At 42.0% G+C, this 17,297-nt stretch overlaps 1 protein-coding gene across 2 annotated transcripts; it reads left to right on the top strand.

The window, feature by feature from the left end:
* The first annotated feature begins 3,548 nt into the window (after positions 1 to 3,548).
* On the top strand, positions 3,549 to 14,841 carry bicc2 (bicaudal C homolog 2). 2 transcript variants are annotated; one of them, XM_051418918.1, is made up of 19 exons: positions 3,553 to 4,275; positions 5,390 to 5,436; positions 5,830 to 5,899; positions 6,054 to 6,133; positions 6,376 to 6,537; positions 6,628 to 6,681; positions 6,928 to 7,143; positions 7,500 to 7,751; positions 7,945 to 8,076; positions 8,389 to 8,578; positions 8,841 to 8,974; positions 9,077 to 9,282; positions 9,846 to 9,951; positions 10,483 to 10,522; positions 12,299 to 12,462; positions 13,311 to 13,530; positions 13,622 to 13,788; positions 14,005 to 14,104; positions 14,221 to 14,841. In XM_051418918.1, exons 1-19 carry the CDS (start codon positions 4,011 to 4,013, stop codon positions 14,349 to 14,351), a joined length of 2,736 nt encoding a protein of 911 aa, XP_051274878.1. In that variant the 5' UTR covers positions 3,553 to 4,010; the 3' UTR covers positions 14,352 to 14,841. The 2 variants fall into 2 exon arrangements, with proteins under 2 accessions (XP_051274879.1, XP_051274878.1); XM_051418919.1 differs by lacking the exon at positions 14,221 to 14,841 and having other exon boundaries at positions 3,549 to 4,275; positions 13,944 to 14,028.
* The last annotated feature ends 2,456 nt before the right edge of the window (positions 14,842 to 17,297 follow it).

The following is a 17,297-nucleotide window of genomic DNA, read 5'->3' as shown; positions in this document are numbered from 1 at the left end:
GATAGATAAAGATATGATAGGCTGTATATTATTTATTCATGAATGCAATCAGACATAGTGTGGTACCATGACATGAACTGGTGCATACATTTATATTTTGTATATTTTGTATTTATCTGAGGTTGTTTGTATGTATTTATTTGCATAAATTCGATTGTTGCATTTCTCCTGGGACTGGTGGCTGTTTAAATTTGTATGCGGTCAATATATTGTGTTATTAGATACTGTGTGCATACATATGAGAGTTTTTGGTTTATTGTTGATTGTGCGTCTGAATAATTCCACAAGGCATTGGTCATTATTTCATTAATTCACGTCCTTCATTCAGCACACAGTGGGTATACTATAGATGGATTCAAGTAGGCCAATCAAAATAAATAAACACATTAATAAAGATTTCCTACAAGAACTTCATTCTGGCAAATTTCACTTGCTTTGGCAACATGTTGTGTCTAAATTCCTGTTTGTGCGTCTTCAAACAGATTTTATTTTCTTCGTGCAAAGGGGATGATAACTGAGTGACACATTTATAGAGTGCTCCTAAGAAGGCAAACAAAATTATCATTATTTTAATTAAAAGCACAGGTGTTACAATGACATTAACAATGACTCTGTTCTATTCAAGTGTCCCAGTTAGTCACGACAGTGTGACAGTGAGCCATGCATGCACAATACCAGGACCCTGAAACAGACGCAGCTCAGTGGAATTCAATTATTAGTTACACCTCTGCTTTTTCTACTGTGACTTGTCAAAATGTCTTCCCTGAAAAAGGCCTATGACTCAGGGTTTATTCCAACATTACATCACATTTATGGAACAAGATGCAGGTATGAAAAGGTGTGAACCCAAAAAACACGATTTAAAACTTAAACAAATAAATAAAAATAATCAATTCAAATTATTAAATGATTTTAGATACTTTGTTTTTGTCTGGTCACATTTTTTTGAGAGGTGGTGTCAATATCTCTAACATCCTGGCTATTAGCTGGATATTTTCCTGATTTGTGTGCTGCAGGGTTTGAATTGCAACAAACAAACTAATGTAGACTATTCTTTTAAATACAGGCTCACTTGTACATTTGAGAAACAGGCAGCATAAATAGGTAACTGTATTTTTAAAATGCTATTCAAAAACAAGTACCTCAACATTAGATAGTTTCACATTGTAGCGATGTTAAAATATAAATGCTTGAAAGAATATGTATTGAATACCTCAATTTCTAAAGTCAATAATTCATACTCAATCACCTCACCGAGGGAAGCTACATTTTATTTTCAAATGAGGTTTTTACATGCTCATGAATAAGGCATAGAGACCACCAGGCTTTATGATGGTGTCTAATCAAAACCATTTTTAACCAATGTTTTGCCATTAATTCTTGCTTCTCTTGCAAACACAATTTCTCTGAGGGCACATAATCATCTATCTATAGATGAATAAAGGATTCACTCGTGGGTTCAGGGGTTGATTTAGTAAACGGTCCAGAGCTCATCAGTCACTCTGCTGGACGGTTTGGCTTTTCATTCCTCTGCCCATGGGTCAAACTGTGACGCACGCCCTGACACTTTCTGGAAACACACACTCTTCCAGTCAGATGGGGGCTTAACGAGGGGCTGGAGGGAGGAGATCTGCAGTTGTGAAGTCAGATTAAACTTGGAATAATTCATTTCTTGACCAGTTTCCATGGTGACACAGTCATCATGCCTTTCACTTACCGTCCTCCTCGGGCAAATAAGTCTAGCCTGCGGTAGTTTGTAATGTTAGCAAGATCTCTGCACTGCCAAATAATGTTTGCTGAGTCGCCTAGGGCCAAATTTGTCTGGGCAATATGGAAAACACGGCATTGAGTTGGAAACAGAGTCCCACAAGACTTGACTAATTGAGCAGTTTGTTTTTACTCATGTTTCAGTCTGTACTCGAGTTATCAAGTTTGAGAAATTTAAAGCGGGGAGGGCATGTAATAAGTGCTAAGCAATTTTTGAAATCTCATTTGCTGTTTTTTGCAACTTTTATACCATTTCTCTCCCATCACTGGAGTTTATAACTTTCTAGCTGCTCACAAACAATTTCTAGAGAGTGGGTGCAAACATAGTAATGGAGCTGGGTATTACTGAATGCATTGGTAGAAAATAACCAAGTTCATTTTCAAGCACTTTAGTGTCCCCTTCCACTCAAAGATGTTTTTCTTTTTGTTCCTGCAGTTGTTTGAGCTTCACTGTGCAGAATGATGTGCAGATTTTGACACTACATGTTTGTATGTAGCTGCTAAAAGTGGAAAGTCTCTCTGTGCTCATTGAAAAGCTGATTTTAATGGTCGGGGCCAACAAGCATGATTTGTGAAATTACAAGTAGTTTGGAAGTCAATTCTGATCCAGTATGCAACATCAAAGTGTGATGCAGAAACTTGAAGCCACCAGTGCATGTACACTGAGAATGGACTTTACAGTGAAGTAGGAGACATCTTGTGTCCAGCAGGAAAACTTTAGAAATAACATAATTTGCATATTTATAATGACTTAAAAGGAATAGATTACCCTTTTAGGTTTTTAAAGTGGAAATTATATTTTTTTGTGAAATAAATTGTCTGTTCCAAGCAGACAATTTGTCTTATTGCATGTCTGGAGGGGATCTTTAAGTACATCTTTGAGATACTATGCTACTTTTTCTCTTTGCTACTAGCTATTACTAGTTTTTTGTTTTTTTTTTACAAAAAATACAATGCATTGTTAGACTAAAGACTAAACCAGTGTTTCCAAACCGTTTTAGCTTGTGAACTATAACTGAAAAGCAGTGTTTCCTCATGTTTCAGATGCCTAAGTATCTGCACATTTGAATACATTTTGAATAGAAAAAAGAAAACTCCCACACACTCTCGCTTATGTTGTAAATTAATAAATAGCCCAGCAGTAATTGACAGTGTGCAGATATCAGACTTGTTAGCTGTTACTCTGGAGCAATTTCCTCTTTAAAGTCGAGGCCCAAAGAGGAAAAATGATCAAATACTTCACAGATTAGAGAAAACTCCAAAAAAACAAATACCCTTTTTAATGTTTTTTCTTGCTAGCTCCTCTTAATTTTCCCCCATTGATAAGCTCACAACAATTTTTTCCGCATGTTAAGTACCTTAACTTTGAGTACCTTAAGTATGTTTTGCTAATAATGGAAGACTTCTACTTGTGAAAGGGTATTTTTCCAATGTCACTTTTAACTAAGTTTAAGTTGAGCACTTCTTCCTCCACTGATTGGAGGGTTTTTTATCCCAAGTATTGTTGCAAGCTCCCCCCTTCACACAAACACCGCACGCTCACTGCTGCGATACACCCCTCCACTCCCTTCACCCTGACCTCTGGAATCTCAAGCCCTCGTACTTCTCATTCAGAGGAAGGGGAGGGAGGGCAGACATCGATGGACGTGCGTCGGAACCCAACTGGATGCCCCGTTTGTTTTGTTAGCTGTGTGTGCTGGTGTGAGGATGGTTTCCAGGATGTGTGTTTGTGTGTGTGTGTGTGTGTGGGGGGGGGGTTGCGATGTGTATCTTTGTCATATCAAAGGCCTTGACCATCTACATTCACACAATCTGTGGACGTGGAACTGAGGATTACTGAGGATTTGTACAAAGCAGAGTGAGCCTCAGGCAAAGATTTTGTTTGTCTGCCTGTAGCCCTTCAGATAGAGAAAACATGACCTGTGTTGTAGTAAAGAAATGACTCTCTATACATCTGTGCAATCCAAGGCCATAGCAGCAAATCCTTCAAACCTCAAACAGCTTGAAGGGGGAGAAAGAGAGAGAGAGAGAGAGAGAGAGAGAGAGAGAGAGAGAGAGAGAGAGAGAGAGAGTTGAATTTGTGTACTAAATTAAGTGAAGGGGGCGGGGGATTTAAAGAAAAGGCACAGGGGGGTGTTTCTTGCCCCTCTCTCCCCCTTTCTCTCTCCCTGCCGGTCTCCTTGGTCACACACATGCACACATCCTCACACACTCACAAACACTGACGAGGGCTCAGTCTTGCTATGGCCACCACCACCACCGAGGAGAGCTCTCCGGTCCCGGCCACCATAGCACCCCAGCAGCCTGACTTGGAAACTAGTGTAGAACCCGGCTCAGCAGCAAAGCCTGAGCCCAGCGAGGCCCAGCGTGACAGAGAGGAAAAAGAGGATGAGGAGGAGGAGGAAGGGGGGCCCGGGCAGGAAAACACAAGAGGGCAGACTTTGGACCCGGAGTGGGTGGAAGAGAGGTTCAGGATCGACAGGAAGAAGCTGGAGAACATGTTGTATGGTGAGTGAGCTGAGCTGTTAAATATCATTCACCTGAACTCGACTATCTGCCGATTCTGTTTTTGATGCCCATCATGGCCTCCCTGTGTGCTCCTCCTCACAAGCCTCTGTCATCTACCTAACCCCAGTGGGTCTGTCAAGGCCTTCAACTGGCTGCGCCCTTGTTGTCACCATCAGTATCCACTAAACTCCTGTTGCTGTATCATCATGATTTATGAGCTGCAATGGCTTATGCATTCACAAGTCTTTTTTGCTATTATCATTCCTATCTTGGAAGCAGAGGTAGCTGCCACTATTAGTTATCGCTGCCTGGCAGGATTATGACAAATGCCTCCCCTGTGTTATTGGGGAAATTCTTTCTGACACTGTGCTCCAGCTGCAGAGAGAGGCTGATGTTCGTCTGTTGTCTGTCCTTACACAGACTCTTGATGGGAAAGCTTGAACCCTGATAACTGTGTGTTGTTTTATTGTGGGTGCAGGAGGGACTGGGCTTTTGCAGCTGTTTGAGCATCCTTCAGTCAGGCAGTAAATATTGTATCTCATCCCTTTAGGTGATAATCTGTCAGACTGCAATTGAGGCTTCACTCTGAGGAGTGCTCTGCTTTTTTCTTCTTCACACATTCCATCTTGATTTTGCAGTTGTTATTTAATTTTTTGGTCAAGTGGGAGGTCTTTGCGTCAGCAAATGCCATTGATGTGATTAGCTGTCTCTAGGCTAATTTGTGGTTGCCCCCCCCAACCACCACCTTCTCTCTCCGCCCCATACTGTTCTCTTCCCATTCCTCAGCTCTGGCCAGCGTAACCCGTAGTGATGAGGGGGGTTGAAGGCGTTCCTGAGTCCCCCCCCGTACCCTGTAAATGTCACTGCGGAGCGATGGCCTTTTAAAATTGTTTATGTTCCCGGCAATCTCTTGTTCCAGTTGCTTGGCAAATTTCAGCCAAGTCAACATTCAAATGTTGACTCTACACACATGCTTGATATTGAACACTTGTGCTATAAACAGAGGAATATTGTCCTGCTGACCAACAAAACGTGATAAATCACACTGTAGGAATTCTAAAATGTGTGCTTATCTTTATCTGTTCTTTATGTTTGCTTGCTATGTGTCTTTCAGCTCCAAAGCATGGAGATGGTGAGACAGGAGAGGAGTTTTTTGAGAGAGTAAGTAGAACCCCATACTGGGAAACATTTACTTCATGAACCAAAATCTGAAAAAGAAAAAGAGAATTTAGCAGCTCTCCTCAGTGAAAGCCACAGATAATCATCAGTGCATGAAGTCTCCCGTTTAAATGTAGTTTACAGATCAGCAAGAGCATCCCTGCCACCATTTAAAGATTTGTTCCATACTCTGCATCTAATGATTACTGGTTTTATGGAGGTGATAATTGCAGTCTTTCAAATGCAAATGAGGCTTTGTATTCTTAGATCGAAGAGATCTGTGTGTTTTTGGATGTTTTTATGTGTGTGTTCTGGTTGTATGTGTGTCTTTAGGTGGCATACAATGACAGCTCTGTCTTTATTTCTCACCCTTTCCTATTGTTTGTGCCTCCACAGGTGATGAGAGAAACTGACACTCAGGTGAAGTGGCCATCCAAGCTGAAGATTGGAGCCAAGTCAAAGAAAGGTGACAAATTCTTGATATTTCAGTCACACCCTGTCACTGCTCTGTGTTTCATCTCCTTCCTGTTGCATGTTTCCACAAATTGATTTACCATTACACATTTACTGTAACATACTCATATGTATATCATTTAAACTTAACTCATATTTCCATCTAGATCCACATGTGAAGGTGGAAGGGAAGAAAGACAATGTTTTGGAAGCCAAAAAGAAGATACTAGAGGTGTTGGAAACCAGGGTACGGACTGTATTTTCACAATTTTTCTGAACAATTATGTCAAGAATAAATAGATGAAGACCTGTTTTTACATGTTTTCTGCTTTGCCACTACTTCCCTTTAAATTTATTGGAAGATATTAAAGTTTAACTTGTAGGAGAGAGAGACTTTTTATGTTGAATCTGCCTTCATGGACATCTGATGGCATCTAAGTATTGAAAAGTAATCTTCACAAATGACACCACTGTTTCTATAAAATCCAGGTGAACAAGGTGACTCTAAAGATGGACGTGGCCTATACAGAGCACTCCCACGTGATTGGGAAAGGTGGTGGAAACATCAAAAAGGTGATGGAGGTAACATCCTGTCACATCCACTTCCCCGACTCCAATCGCCACAACGCTACAGGAGAGAAAAGCAACCAGGTAACACTAATCAAGGCAGTTATGTTGATAATCACGGAACTGAAATCAACCTTATTTAAAAAAAACATTTCTTTTTTCAACTTTTACCAGGTCTCCATTGCTGGGCCCATAGAAGGAGTGGAGGCAGCCAGGAGGAGGATAAGAGTAAGTGGTCAATCTGAACTGAGACTACCCAGGATAGATTTTTTTTTTTGTCTCAAAACTCAATTTCTTCCCTCCTGTCAAAACAAAGCGATCAATAGAATGATTAATAGAATGGCTGACATAAAGAAGACAGGTATATTTGTCAAAAAGCTGCTGTCTGTCTTTCTTCGTCACATCTCTATATTTGCCCCGCGGCTCTCCATCACACTCTGTCCATTGTTTTACATCTAATCTTCCTCGATTTAGGACCTGCAGCCGTTGTCCTTGACCTTTGACCTCCCTGTCAGTATGGTGCCCCAGACTCTGCCAGATGCAGGCTCCCCACTCATCCAGCAGGTAGTGCAGACTTTGGGGGTCAGTGTGAGCTTCAGGGCAGTGCCTCCCCACCCTCAGGCACAACCCACCTTCTATGAAAGCTGCTGCACCGTCTGGGGCCTGCAGGGAAATGCAGCTGCTGTCAAGGTTAGTGTCCAACATTTCAGGGAGGAATTTAAAGGTCCAGTGTGAAACATTTAGGGGGCTTCTTTGGAAGAAATGGAATATCATAACGATGTTTTCATTTTTGTATATTAACTTGAATGTTACATTACATTGTTTTCGTCACCTTACAATAAGCCGTTTATATCTACAGAGGTGTGTGTCGCCTTCCAAGGAGGCGTTTTTTATGCGAGTTTAGTGGCAACTGTAGTTTTTGGATGAAGTTGCTATCTGCAAATACACCACTAGATGTCACAAAATCCTACACAATGGTCCTTTAATCCAGTTCATACATATTAGAATACATTCTAATTAACGTATATCACATAATATCATGTCAGAAGGCGACCTGCATCCTGATGGACCTGCTGCTGGGGTCAGAGGTCACAGGCGGTATAGTGAGCAGCCAGCTGGATGTCACCTCCCAGCAGCATGTCTTCCTGTTGGGGCAGAACGGAGCTCACTTCCTGAGTGTCATGCACCAGACCCAGACCCAGATCATCTTACCAGACCTCAGTGCTCCTCAGAGCCCTCCCTCCCTGCTGATCCAGGGCAACCCTGACGGAGTGTGTCTGGCTCGGCAGCAGCTCATGGTAAAGTGTGGTGTTGTTGTTTTTGTTCAGGTATTATCCTGAGAGGTTTTTTTTTTTTTTCTTTTTCATTAATGCTTCTTGTGTTACTGTGTGATCTGTGTATCTTCCTTTGCTGCTGTAACAACAAAAAAGATTTCTTTATCTGTTGTTATTTTACATTCTGTGTGATATGTGTCTTTGTGTGCACATCTAGGACTGTCTGCCTGTGTGTTTGATGTTTGACATGCGTGAGGATGGGGAGGCAGATCCTTGTAAGCTGGCTCAGATGATGCAAAACCTGGGAGTCTTCATTAGTGTCAAGCCCAAAGTAAAACAGACCAGCAAGGTACAACGTTATCAATGTAGCTTTGCTGCTTTGTTATTGTTAGAATCGCTCCCATCTGAGGAATAAACGGTAATTGTGTTGTTTTGTCGGCTACCAGTTCCATCTGTTTCAATTCACTTTCAATCTAGGACTATGCTGTAGAGTGTTGCGATTGCTTATTTCATGTGTACTGGATTAAATAAGAAATGTCTATTGAAGTATTTTTTGAATGTTCACTTACATTTTGGATGAAAGACTGCTCTGCCCTGTCGTCTCACATGCTGTCGTGCTTAGAATACTGATGTAAAATCTGTATTGGTGTATATTTATCAGTCAGTGGTGGTGAAAGGTCTGGAAAGGAACATCTCCTGTCTTTATGAGGCCCGCTGTCTGCTTCTCGGGTTGGATTCCTGTGAGACTGCCAAGGTAACCGAGATGACCCCTGACCCCATGTTAGCTGGCAGCGGGCTGACTAGCTACTGGCTCAACATGTTGCTGCAGCAGCTTCGTCTCTCTGAGCAGGGTGAGCATGCACACACATTTATATATATTTATCCATTGAAGAGTGTTTCTGTGTTTAGAACTCTAAAAAGGGAAAAACAAGAATATGTAACTTCTGCTTCACACCCAATGCTGCATGTATGTTACGTACATATTATCTGGTGGCTTCAGTGTTTTTGTTTCAGGGTTTTCTGGTGAAGGAGAAATGTGTATGTATTTATGTTTTCCTGTTTTATTCAGTAGTATAAACTAATCTGATCTTTTACTCACTGTCATGATTTCAGGCTCTTTTCCTGGTCTCACTCCAGAGGTGCTGAATGGTACCAAGCCCCGTCCCTCCCCTCCACCAGGTCTCACCCCTCCCGCTGACGAGGGGAGGACAGGACTGAAGGGAGCAGACAGCCGGCCACTGGAGAAGGTTTGTCAACGTTTATGGTCAAACTGCTAAGTACAAAACAAATCCTTCTTGACAGATCAATAGAAAACAAAACCAAGCACTGAATTATCTCCTCTTATTCAGATCCTAGAAAATGAGGACCTGTCTGGCCAATCGGACGATGAGAGCTCTAAGGTTGTGATGATGTCATCATCTGAGATGTGTGATGCAGTCAGCAGCGTCAGCAGGGTGGGATTCATGGGTCGCAGGGGGAGTCTCCAGGGTCCTGAAATTACCAAGGTTTTTGTCCAGGGCAGACGGCATTCAACAGGGCAGGCGCTAACATACAGGTGAGCATTCACAGACACAAACACTTGTTTTTGTCTCCTGTGAGGGCACTGCACTGGCCTACATTAATGCCCTGATGAAGTGTAAGTCATAACCACAGCATATATCGTTGACCTTGTGGGGACCAAGGTTTTGTCCCCAGATGAAAAATGAGTCCTCACACTGACCAGGAGCAGATTTTTGCCCCCTACAGTGTGATTAATACAAACACACACCTGCATGTGCCAGATCTGTCAAGAATCTACAACAACAACAGAAAACCAAGTTAGAGAACAGACAGCTTGTCGACTTAATCTATATTTTGCATTTTGCTGAGTCCTGTTGTGGTTTCTGTGGTTCTGGATAAAAAAACCCTTAGTAATACTGTGCGATCCATAATTATACAGCATCATGACACTGTCTTTGATATCCTCCTATAGTATTGCTGCTGTTGCTCCTGGGAGAAAAAGAGCTCAGTCATAAGCTTTCAAATGTTGCACATAGCCATCACAATTTCACCTTTCTATCTGTGTGATCTGTGTGTGTGTATGTGTGTGTGTGTCTGTGTGTCTCCTGAATGTGCCAGATTGCAGAACGCAGAGATTGAGGGAGGGAGGAGTGAGCGGAGGAACAGCCTGAGGAGAGACATGATGCCGGCTCAGGGTGTTCGCGCTGACTCATCCAAGGCTGAGGTGAGGAAAAACAGGAATTGTAGGTCTCTTTTTTTGCCCCCACAAAAATGATGCATTGCATCTATGGACAACCTTATTTGGCTACAACTAAATGTCAGTGGAAAGACAATCAAGTCTTTTTAAATCCCTGAAAGACTTGACACTGAAAGTATAGTAAAAAGTAATGTTTTAGAGATAATTACAAGTAGAGGAGGCGGGTGTATGAGAGAGATAAAGAGCAGAATATTTACAATAAGCTACAGATAGACAGAAAACACTAGGAATATTTTATTTGTGATGTTATTCTATCTATTTATTGTCATATCCCTGACCCCGGTGTCATTTAATTTTGTGAATCGATGTTTTTTGTTGTTTGCTTCCCTTCGAATTTGTCATCTCCCACTCTCAGAGGTTACTGCATAGAGGATTAACATGTTTACTGCCACAGCAGCAGGATGTGTTAGGTTCCCAGTGCCTGTCCTCAGTAACCATAGAAAAAAAATCAATTTCATGCATTATTTACCCACTCTGTTTCCTATTTGTGCTTTGTAGGATTATGACTATGAAAAGAAGAAACTGCTGGCGACCAGAGGTTAGTGCTCCTAAATGTTTAATATTTTTTCCTGTCTTACTGTGGTTTTCAGGAGTTCTGCACAGGCTTCTGCAGCAACAATTAAGGCACTGCTAAGCAAGTAGTTCTTTTTTTATTGATCTTAAGTTGCTGTATACTGCAGATAAATATATATATTAAAAACACATTTGGCAGGAGAATTAGGTCCAAAAATCTTACTGCATATTGTTGTTTTGCTTGTCAAACAGCCACTTATATACAACCAAGCTGTTGTTTCTGGAGCTGAATGGGACACACAGTGGAAAAGTACTATAAGTCAGCTCCTCTAAATCAACAGAATTATTTTGTTTTCTGTAAAAGTGCACAAGTTTTGGTCTTTATGTTGTTAGAACATGATTTAATGTCATATGATTATCTAGGATGAAGTAGCCCTTTTAGTTTATTCAAGCACATTATGGAGAGAACACATTAATATCCTGAGAAGAGGCAGAGACTTGATAGAGGGGGCCCATTTCAGTGCTGCTCACTGCCAAGACAACTGATGAAGGGGACCTGTTTATGGGCTGCACTGTGCCAAAGTTATAATAGAGTAGCACAGGCACTCCCACTTAATTCACATGGGGCAGATACACAATGCAGACAACACACACATGCGTCCAGACACAGTGTGCACTCTGATATGCCCACGTGTACACACACACACACACACACACACACACACACACACACACACACACACACACACACACACACACACACACAGAGAGAGAGAGGAAACACCACCTCATCCATCATGCAGAATGAGAGATACTGGGAAGATCTGCAGCCAAATGGTACTAAATTCCCTCAGTGTTGCTTTATGGGATTATGAATTAGCAGTTTGAATGGGCCATCTGCCTCACAGTCATTAAGACACCCATATGCCAGTATATGAATGGGACATTTACTCACACAAACACACACATATGCACACTAATGACAACCCACTACTTATAATCCTATTGATATCGTACTCTTTGGATCGCTGTTACGGTTTTTATCACACATTCACGCATGGATCGTGTTCCAGTGCCAAAAGTGGCCCGGGGTCACCTGTTTGTCATTTCGGTGTGTGTATCTGTCTCAGCAATTTGAGTTTTATTAAGTTTGCCACATGCTGGCAAGAAGAAGCACGGTTTGTGAATCATTATTTAACACCTGAACCCAGCTTGTCCAATTCACAATATCAGAGGAGACATGCAAAACCTGCAATGCATTTTCATGATGGACAGACTGGGGCTATATGCCCTGTTGTCAGCTACATCAATGTGCTATAATCCATATTTCTAAATTAACAATGGTTCAAATTGACTGTGTATTGGTGAAAGGTGTCGCTCGCAATGACAAACTCACAGAGAATTACCACTTGAATCTGTTGTTCCTCTTAGCACAACATATCTTGTTAGTGTCTTTTTAGCTCATTGTTTTGGTTTTATGTAACTTTATTTAACACTCACTGCTCTCATCATTGTATGCTTCCTGCCCACCACTAAACTGCAGGCAAATAAAGTAACTAGCTGATCAACTGAACCGAACATTTAGCAGCTATAAGACTGGATTTGCATTTAACAAGTGCACAGGAGCACAAATCTAAAATGAATGCTAATATCACTCTGCATACGCTCATGTAAATCAGCAAATGTTTGCTAACACATGAGGTGATATTTCTTTGTTGTGTTTCTTGCCACTAAGAAATCTGTTTATGCAGCTTTTATGTTGATATTTACCCTCTGTGTGTGTTTGTATGTGTAATGTCAGCCATGCAAAGGAAGCCTGTGGTCACAGAGGTCCGGACGCCCACAGACACCTGGAGTGGCCTTGGTTTCTCCAAGTCCATGCCAGCTGAAGCGGTCAAAGAGCTGCGCAACATCAGCCGACGCAGCTACAAACCCTACCTAAGCACCATTAACAGCCAGCATCAGGTACAACTAACTAATCAATGTCTGCTTTAACAAACTAAAATAAAATCAACTTCCAATTTACCATGGATCAGGTTGATTGTTAATTTTAATTTGAGCTGACTTGATTATATACTTTTGCTGAACTTTTATTAATTCTTTTAAACTGCCAAAGCAGTTTTTTGTTGCATTGCGGTAAAACAAGCACCCCTACTGCATCCCTACCAACACAGTCTCATTTATTGGTATTGCCCTCTAACAGTTTAAGGCATTTATCTCACTGTGTGGTAAGTACTACCAATTTGTACGCTCAATTACCTGGGGTCTGATACTATCGCCTCAGTCAACACACTCAGCAACCAGTTTACCTGAGCTGTTTCAGTTTATCTCCCTCTCTTAAAAAGGATCCTGACCGGCTGCTCTCTGACTGCTCAGTAGCCAGTGATGGAGAAGCAGACTCACTTAGGTTAATAAGAGCAAGAGGCATTCCTTTGGTGTGTTCAATTTTCTTATGAGATCCAGGCAGCTGGGAGGAAGCATACACTATGCCCACTGCATTGATAATTTCCAGTGAGAGAGGGCTGCTATCACAGGTCAGCCAAGAGGGGGAAATGAGCTAGAAACATAATTAATCACCTTCTTTATTAAATCTTTGGATCTATGCACATTATGTCCACTGAAACCTTCGGCACACAGGAGAATTTGTGATCACTTGTAACTGTTTGTCTCATGACCTCTAGCACTGACAAAGAGAAGAGAGATGAAAGAGGGGGAGTGACAGAAGTACAAGCTGCTAATGTGAACTGTTTGCAGATCAAAGAAACACTAGTTCATTTTAAATATCCTCACAATGTCTCTGTTTCTCTTACTAGTCATGGACTGCTCAGACAGGGAAGGTGTATAATGGGAGCAACTCTGAGAACTGGAGGGACAGACGGGCATCCACATCGTCATCTATGCCTGTCTCTTCCTCCTCCTCATCCTCCTCTTCCTCCTCCTCCCCTTCCTCACCGCCATGTACTTTCTCCTCATCCACCTCCTCCTTCCCTGCATTTGCACCCTCAGTGAATAGGAGCAGAAATGACAAACCCTGTAAGTCTGACTCGTCTGTTTTTTAAGCTCGACAAAACAAAGCGGGCCACTTAATCTCTGCCACTTTGTCACCTTTTCCTCTGATGTCTAGTGGAGAGCTTCTCGAGCAGCAGCAGCTACTTTGAAGGTGTGTGCTCATCGAGGAGGGCGTCAACCTGCAGCCAGCGGAGCCCCTCACCCCAAATGACAGACGACCTGCTTGAGCTGCTCAGTCAACTCGGCCTAATTAAATACATCGATGTGTTTGAACAACAAGAGGTAAACATATGCAGATTCTTGCAATGAATCCTTTTTCTGTGTGCAAACATTTGCAATACCCTGGTATTAAGTTGGGTTGGCTGCGTGGGAGAACTTGCTGCAGAGGAACACAGATACACACAAACAAACTAGCTCACACACTCTCATCCCCCCAGCCAAAACTGTTCTGCATTATGAATGAGCATCATGATGCAACTGCTGTCTGTGCTCATCCAGATTGACTACCAGACATTCCTCACTCTGTCTGATGAAGATCTGAAGGAAGTGGGTGTCTCCACCTTTGGAGCCAGACGCAAGATGTTATTGGCAATCTCAGGTGAGAATCTTACGTCCTATAGATTGGACTCAGTTCTTCTTCTCCATCTGGTAACGTGGTAGGTGGCACTTGCCTCCTCTTGTGAAAATGATTAAGTTATTTATCTTCCTATCTAGACTTGAACAAGAGCAAGAGGAGGCTCTCAGATACACCCGCAGTGAAGCCTGGCTATCTGGAAGGCGGCGCAAGTGGTCGTCTACCCCGAATCATGGATCTGGAAGTTGCTGCTCAGAGTAATCGCTGGTGAAAGGAAACACCGAGCAGCTCTGAGCTCCATCTGACCGACGTGGAGCTATTCAGCCTCTAAAAACGTATACAGTGATGCTGTTGCCAGTGCAGAGGTCTAATCTGCTTGTTATTTACCATAAACGGATAAGCATGAGGTTGCCCTGAAGAGGAGCAAACATTATGTAAACATTTGAATCCAGTGCCTTTATGTCACAGCCATACCCCAAAGCGTTAATACAAAATCAAGACAAGGAGGTCTTCCTTTCCAAACCTCTGATTCTATGGGAAAAAATCTGTATGAAACACAAAGAAACGTGGGACCATGTTGATGTCTTTTGTCATCTTAAAGTGCCTTCCTTATGCAAACTATCACTCCTATGCTTCGATCATGTGTCCATGTTAACCACTACATTTATGCAATTGTAAATAGATATTTACAAAAAAAATTACATTTTACAATGATGATAGAGACAATGAATAAAATGTTGCTATTAAAGTTTTTCCATCTAGATTGTATGTACACTTTTATTCGAGAGTTGACCAGAAGGGGAGGGAGAGAGGAAAATGGTGAATGAAATGCAAAAAAATGTCCACAGCCAGACTCAGACTCATACCAGGGGAACTCCAATTATATGGTCAGTGCCTTAAACCCCTTAAGCCACCAGGGCACCCCTCAGAGCACCATTTTTCATTCAAAACCATATGTAACCTTCTGCAGCGTGAACTGGTCTTCTACTCAAAGAGGGACTAGACCACCAGGGGGCACTGGTGTCACACACTGTCTTTAGAAATTCAAGTCACATTTGTGTTCCAGGAAAAATAATGGATTTGTTTCAGGAAGAAACACAGTGGCAACAGCATTAGGGCTCCTGGTGGACAAGGTGAAGTTGGCTTTGAAACATACAGTAGCAACAATCAGATAAAGAAAAGAAATTAATTAGAAAAGCCAAATAGGTAAATACATTTATTGGTGTGAGAGTAATGTGACACTCCTTTTAATGTGGTTCGGTCTCGCCTGACTGCTCACCTGAAAGTTCCAATTTAATTTATCACTGTTGCTAGGAGTGAAGCCACTGGAACCGTTTATGAGTAGTTTTTTGTTTAATTTATTTAGCAGAGGGCTACACCCAGCAATTTAGTGCTAGCAGAGGGACCTCACTGGCAGAGTATTAACGAGAACGGTATAATCTCTCCCTGAATTTGCAAATTTGGAATAGTGTTGTTGGTTACCACATTGAAGCGAATGATCCAAGAAACCTCCACCGGGGGGCATGAGGGGGTCTGATCCATTCAGACGCTCTGCAAGCTGGATGGTGCAGTGGCAGCTAAGCATGAAAGAGAGTATGAGTGGAAGTGGTGGGCTGTGACAGATTAGAGAGAGATGATCCCTGCTTATTACAATGTCTCTGCCAATTACATAGGCAGGCTTTAGACCAGTGATCCTCAAAGCTGGTCCTTGGGCCCTGGAGCACTGCTGGATTTCTATTCTGTCAGGTAGTTAATTGTACTCTCCTGTGGTAGCGGGTCTAACCGGTTCTTGATCACACAGCTAGAATGAAAACTACCTGGAAGAGCCAGCAGCTGTCTGGACCCTGAGGACTTTGGAGAGCCACTTGGACTTTTCACCTGCTAAAGTGGCTATCTTGACACATGGCTCAGTTACAGAGTATGCTAAATGAACATGTGAGCAAACTCCATTTGCAGCCTGGTCTTTTTATTTAAAAGTCCAGTGTCTAGCAGGATCTATTGGCAGAAATTAAATGTGATATTCATAGGTATGTTTTCATTACTGTATAATCACCTGAATATTGGAATTATTGTGTTACCTTAGAATAAGACGTTTTTATCTATGGTTATCTTCCATGAAGTCTGCCGTGTCAAACGGCCATGTTTCTACAGTAGTCCAGAAGGGACAAACCAAGCACTGGCTCTAGATAGGCTAATGACTATATGGTAAACAAAGTAGAGTATTTAGTATCTAAAGAACCAAATATTTGCCTTAAAAAATAGTGGAGTTAATAGGAGAGTGAATATAGGAGATTTGTCAGGTGGATACTCCAAATAAATGGTAATGTTGATGTGAAAATCATCCCACCTCAAAACCATAACCGACCCACCCCTGGACCCTGTGCAGATCGCCTGCAAAGCCAACAGGTCTGTAGATGAAGCAGTAAACGTTATGATGGATACCATCATAACCCAGGACCTCACCAACAAGGCACAACAGAGGATGTACTTCCTGTGGTAGCTGAGCAATTCAGCCTGCCAAAGACGATGATGGTGCTTCTACATCACCATCACTGAGTCCATCCTCACCTCCTCCATCACCATCTGGTACGGTGCTGCCACTGCCAAGGACAAGAGCAGACTGCAGCGTATCATTTGCTCCTCTGAGAAGGTGATCGGCTGCAATCTGCCATCCCTCCAGGACCTGTACGCCTCCAGGACCCTGAGGTGTGCAGGTAAGATTGTGGCTGACCCCTCCCACCCCAGACACAAACTCTTTGACACACTTCCCTCTGGCAGGAGGCTGCACAGAACCAAGACCTCCCGCCACAAGAACAGTTATTTCCCATCTGCAATTGATCAACAAGTCCCAGGACCCCCACTGACACTGACTCTTAAACCCACCACGCACCCTGAATCTATTTGTTACATTAATGCACTTTGTTTGGTTTTTATCTTATTGGTTAATATTATTATATGTCACACTGCTAATTTGCACATTCCGTAAACAGTATTTTGCATGTTCCTGCAACTGTATGGCTCCTTATTAATTTATTTAAATAACAGTTTTATTGTCTGTAAATATTGTCTCTCTTTTTATATTTGTATTTATTGTTCTTTCTTTTTATCTATCTATCTATCCATTATCTCTATATTTATCTTTATATTTTTCTTTGTTTATTGTAATGCACCAATTTACCAAGGCAAATTCATTGTATGTGAAAACCTGCACATCTTC

The sequence above is a fragment of the Dicentrarchus labrax genome, unplaced genomic scaffold, assembly GCF_905237075.1.
Source record: "Dicentrarchus labrax unplaced genomic scaffold, dlabrax2021, whole genome shotgun sequence".
Taxonomy (NCBI): domain Eukaryota; kingdom Metazoa; phylum Chordata; class Actinopteri; family Moronidae; genus Dicentrarchus; species Dicentrarchus labrax.
The sequence above is the reverse complement of the archived record's forward strand: the minus strand, read 5'-3'. Positions and strand labels throughout refer to the sequence as shown.

Excerpts from the sequence above, each read along its gene's own strand:
- bicc2 (XM_051418918.1), top strand. The coding sequence starts at position 4,011 with ATGGCCACCACCACCACCGAGGAGAGCTCTCCGGTCCCGGCCACCATA. Across the intron at positions 9,283-9,845 it reads GGGCAGGCGCTAACATACAG|ATTGCAGAACGCAGAGATTG; the intron begins GTGAGCATTCAC and ends TGAATGTGCCAG. Across the intron at positions 13,789-14,004 it reads ATGTGTTTGAACAACAAGAG|ATTGACTACCAGACATTCCT; the intron begins GTAAACATATGC and ends GTGCTCATCCAG.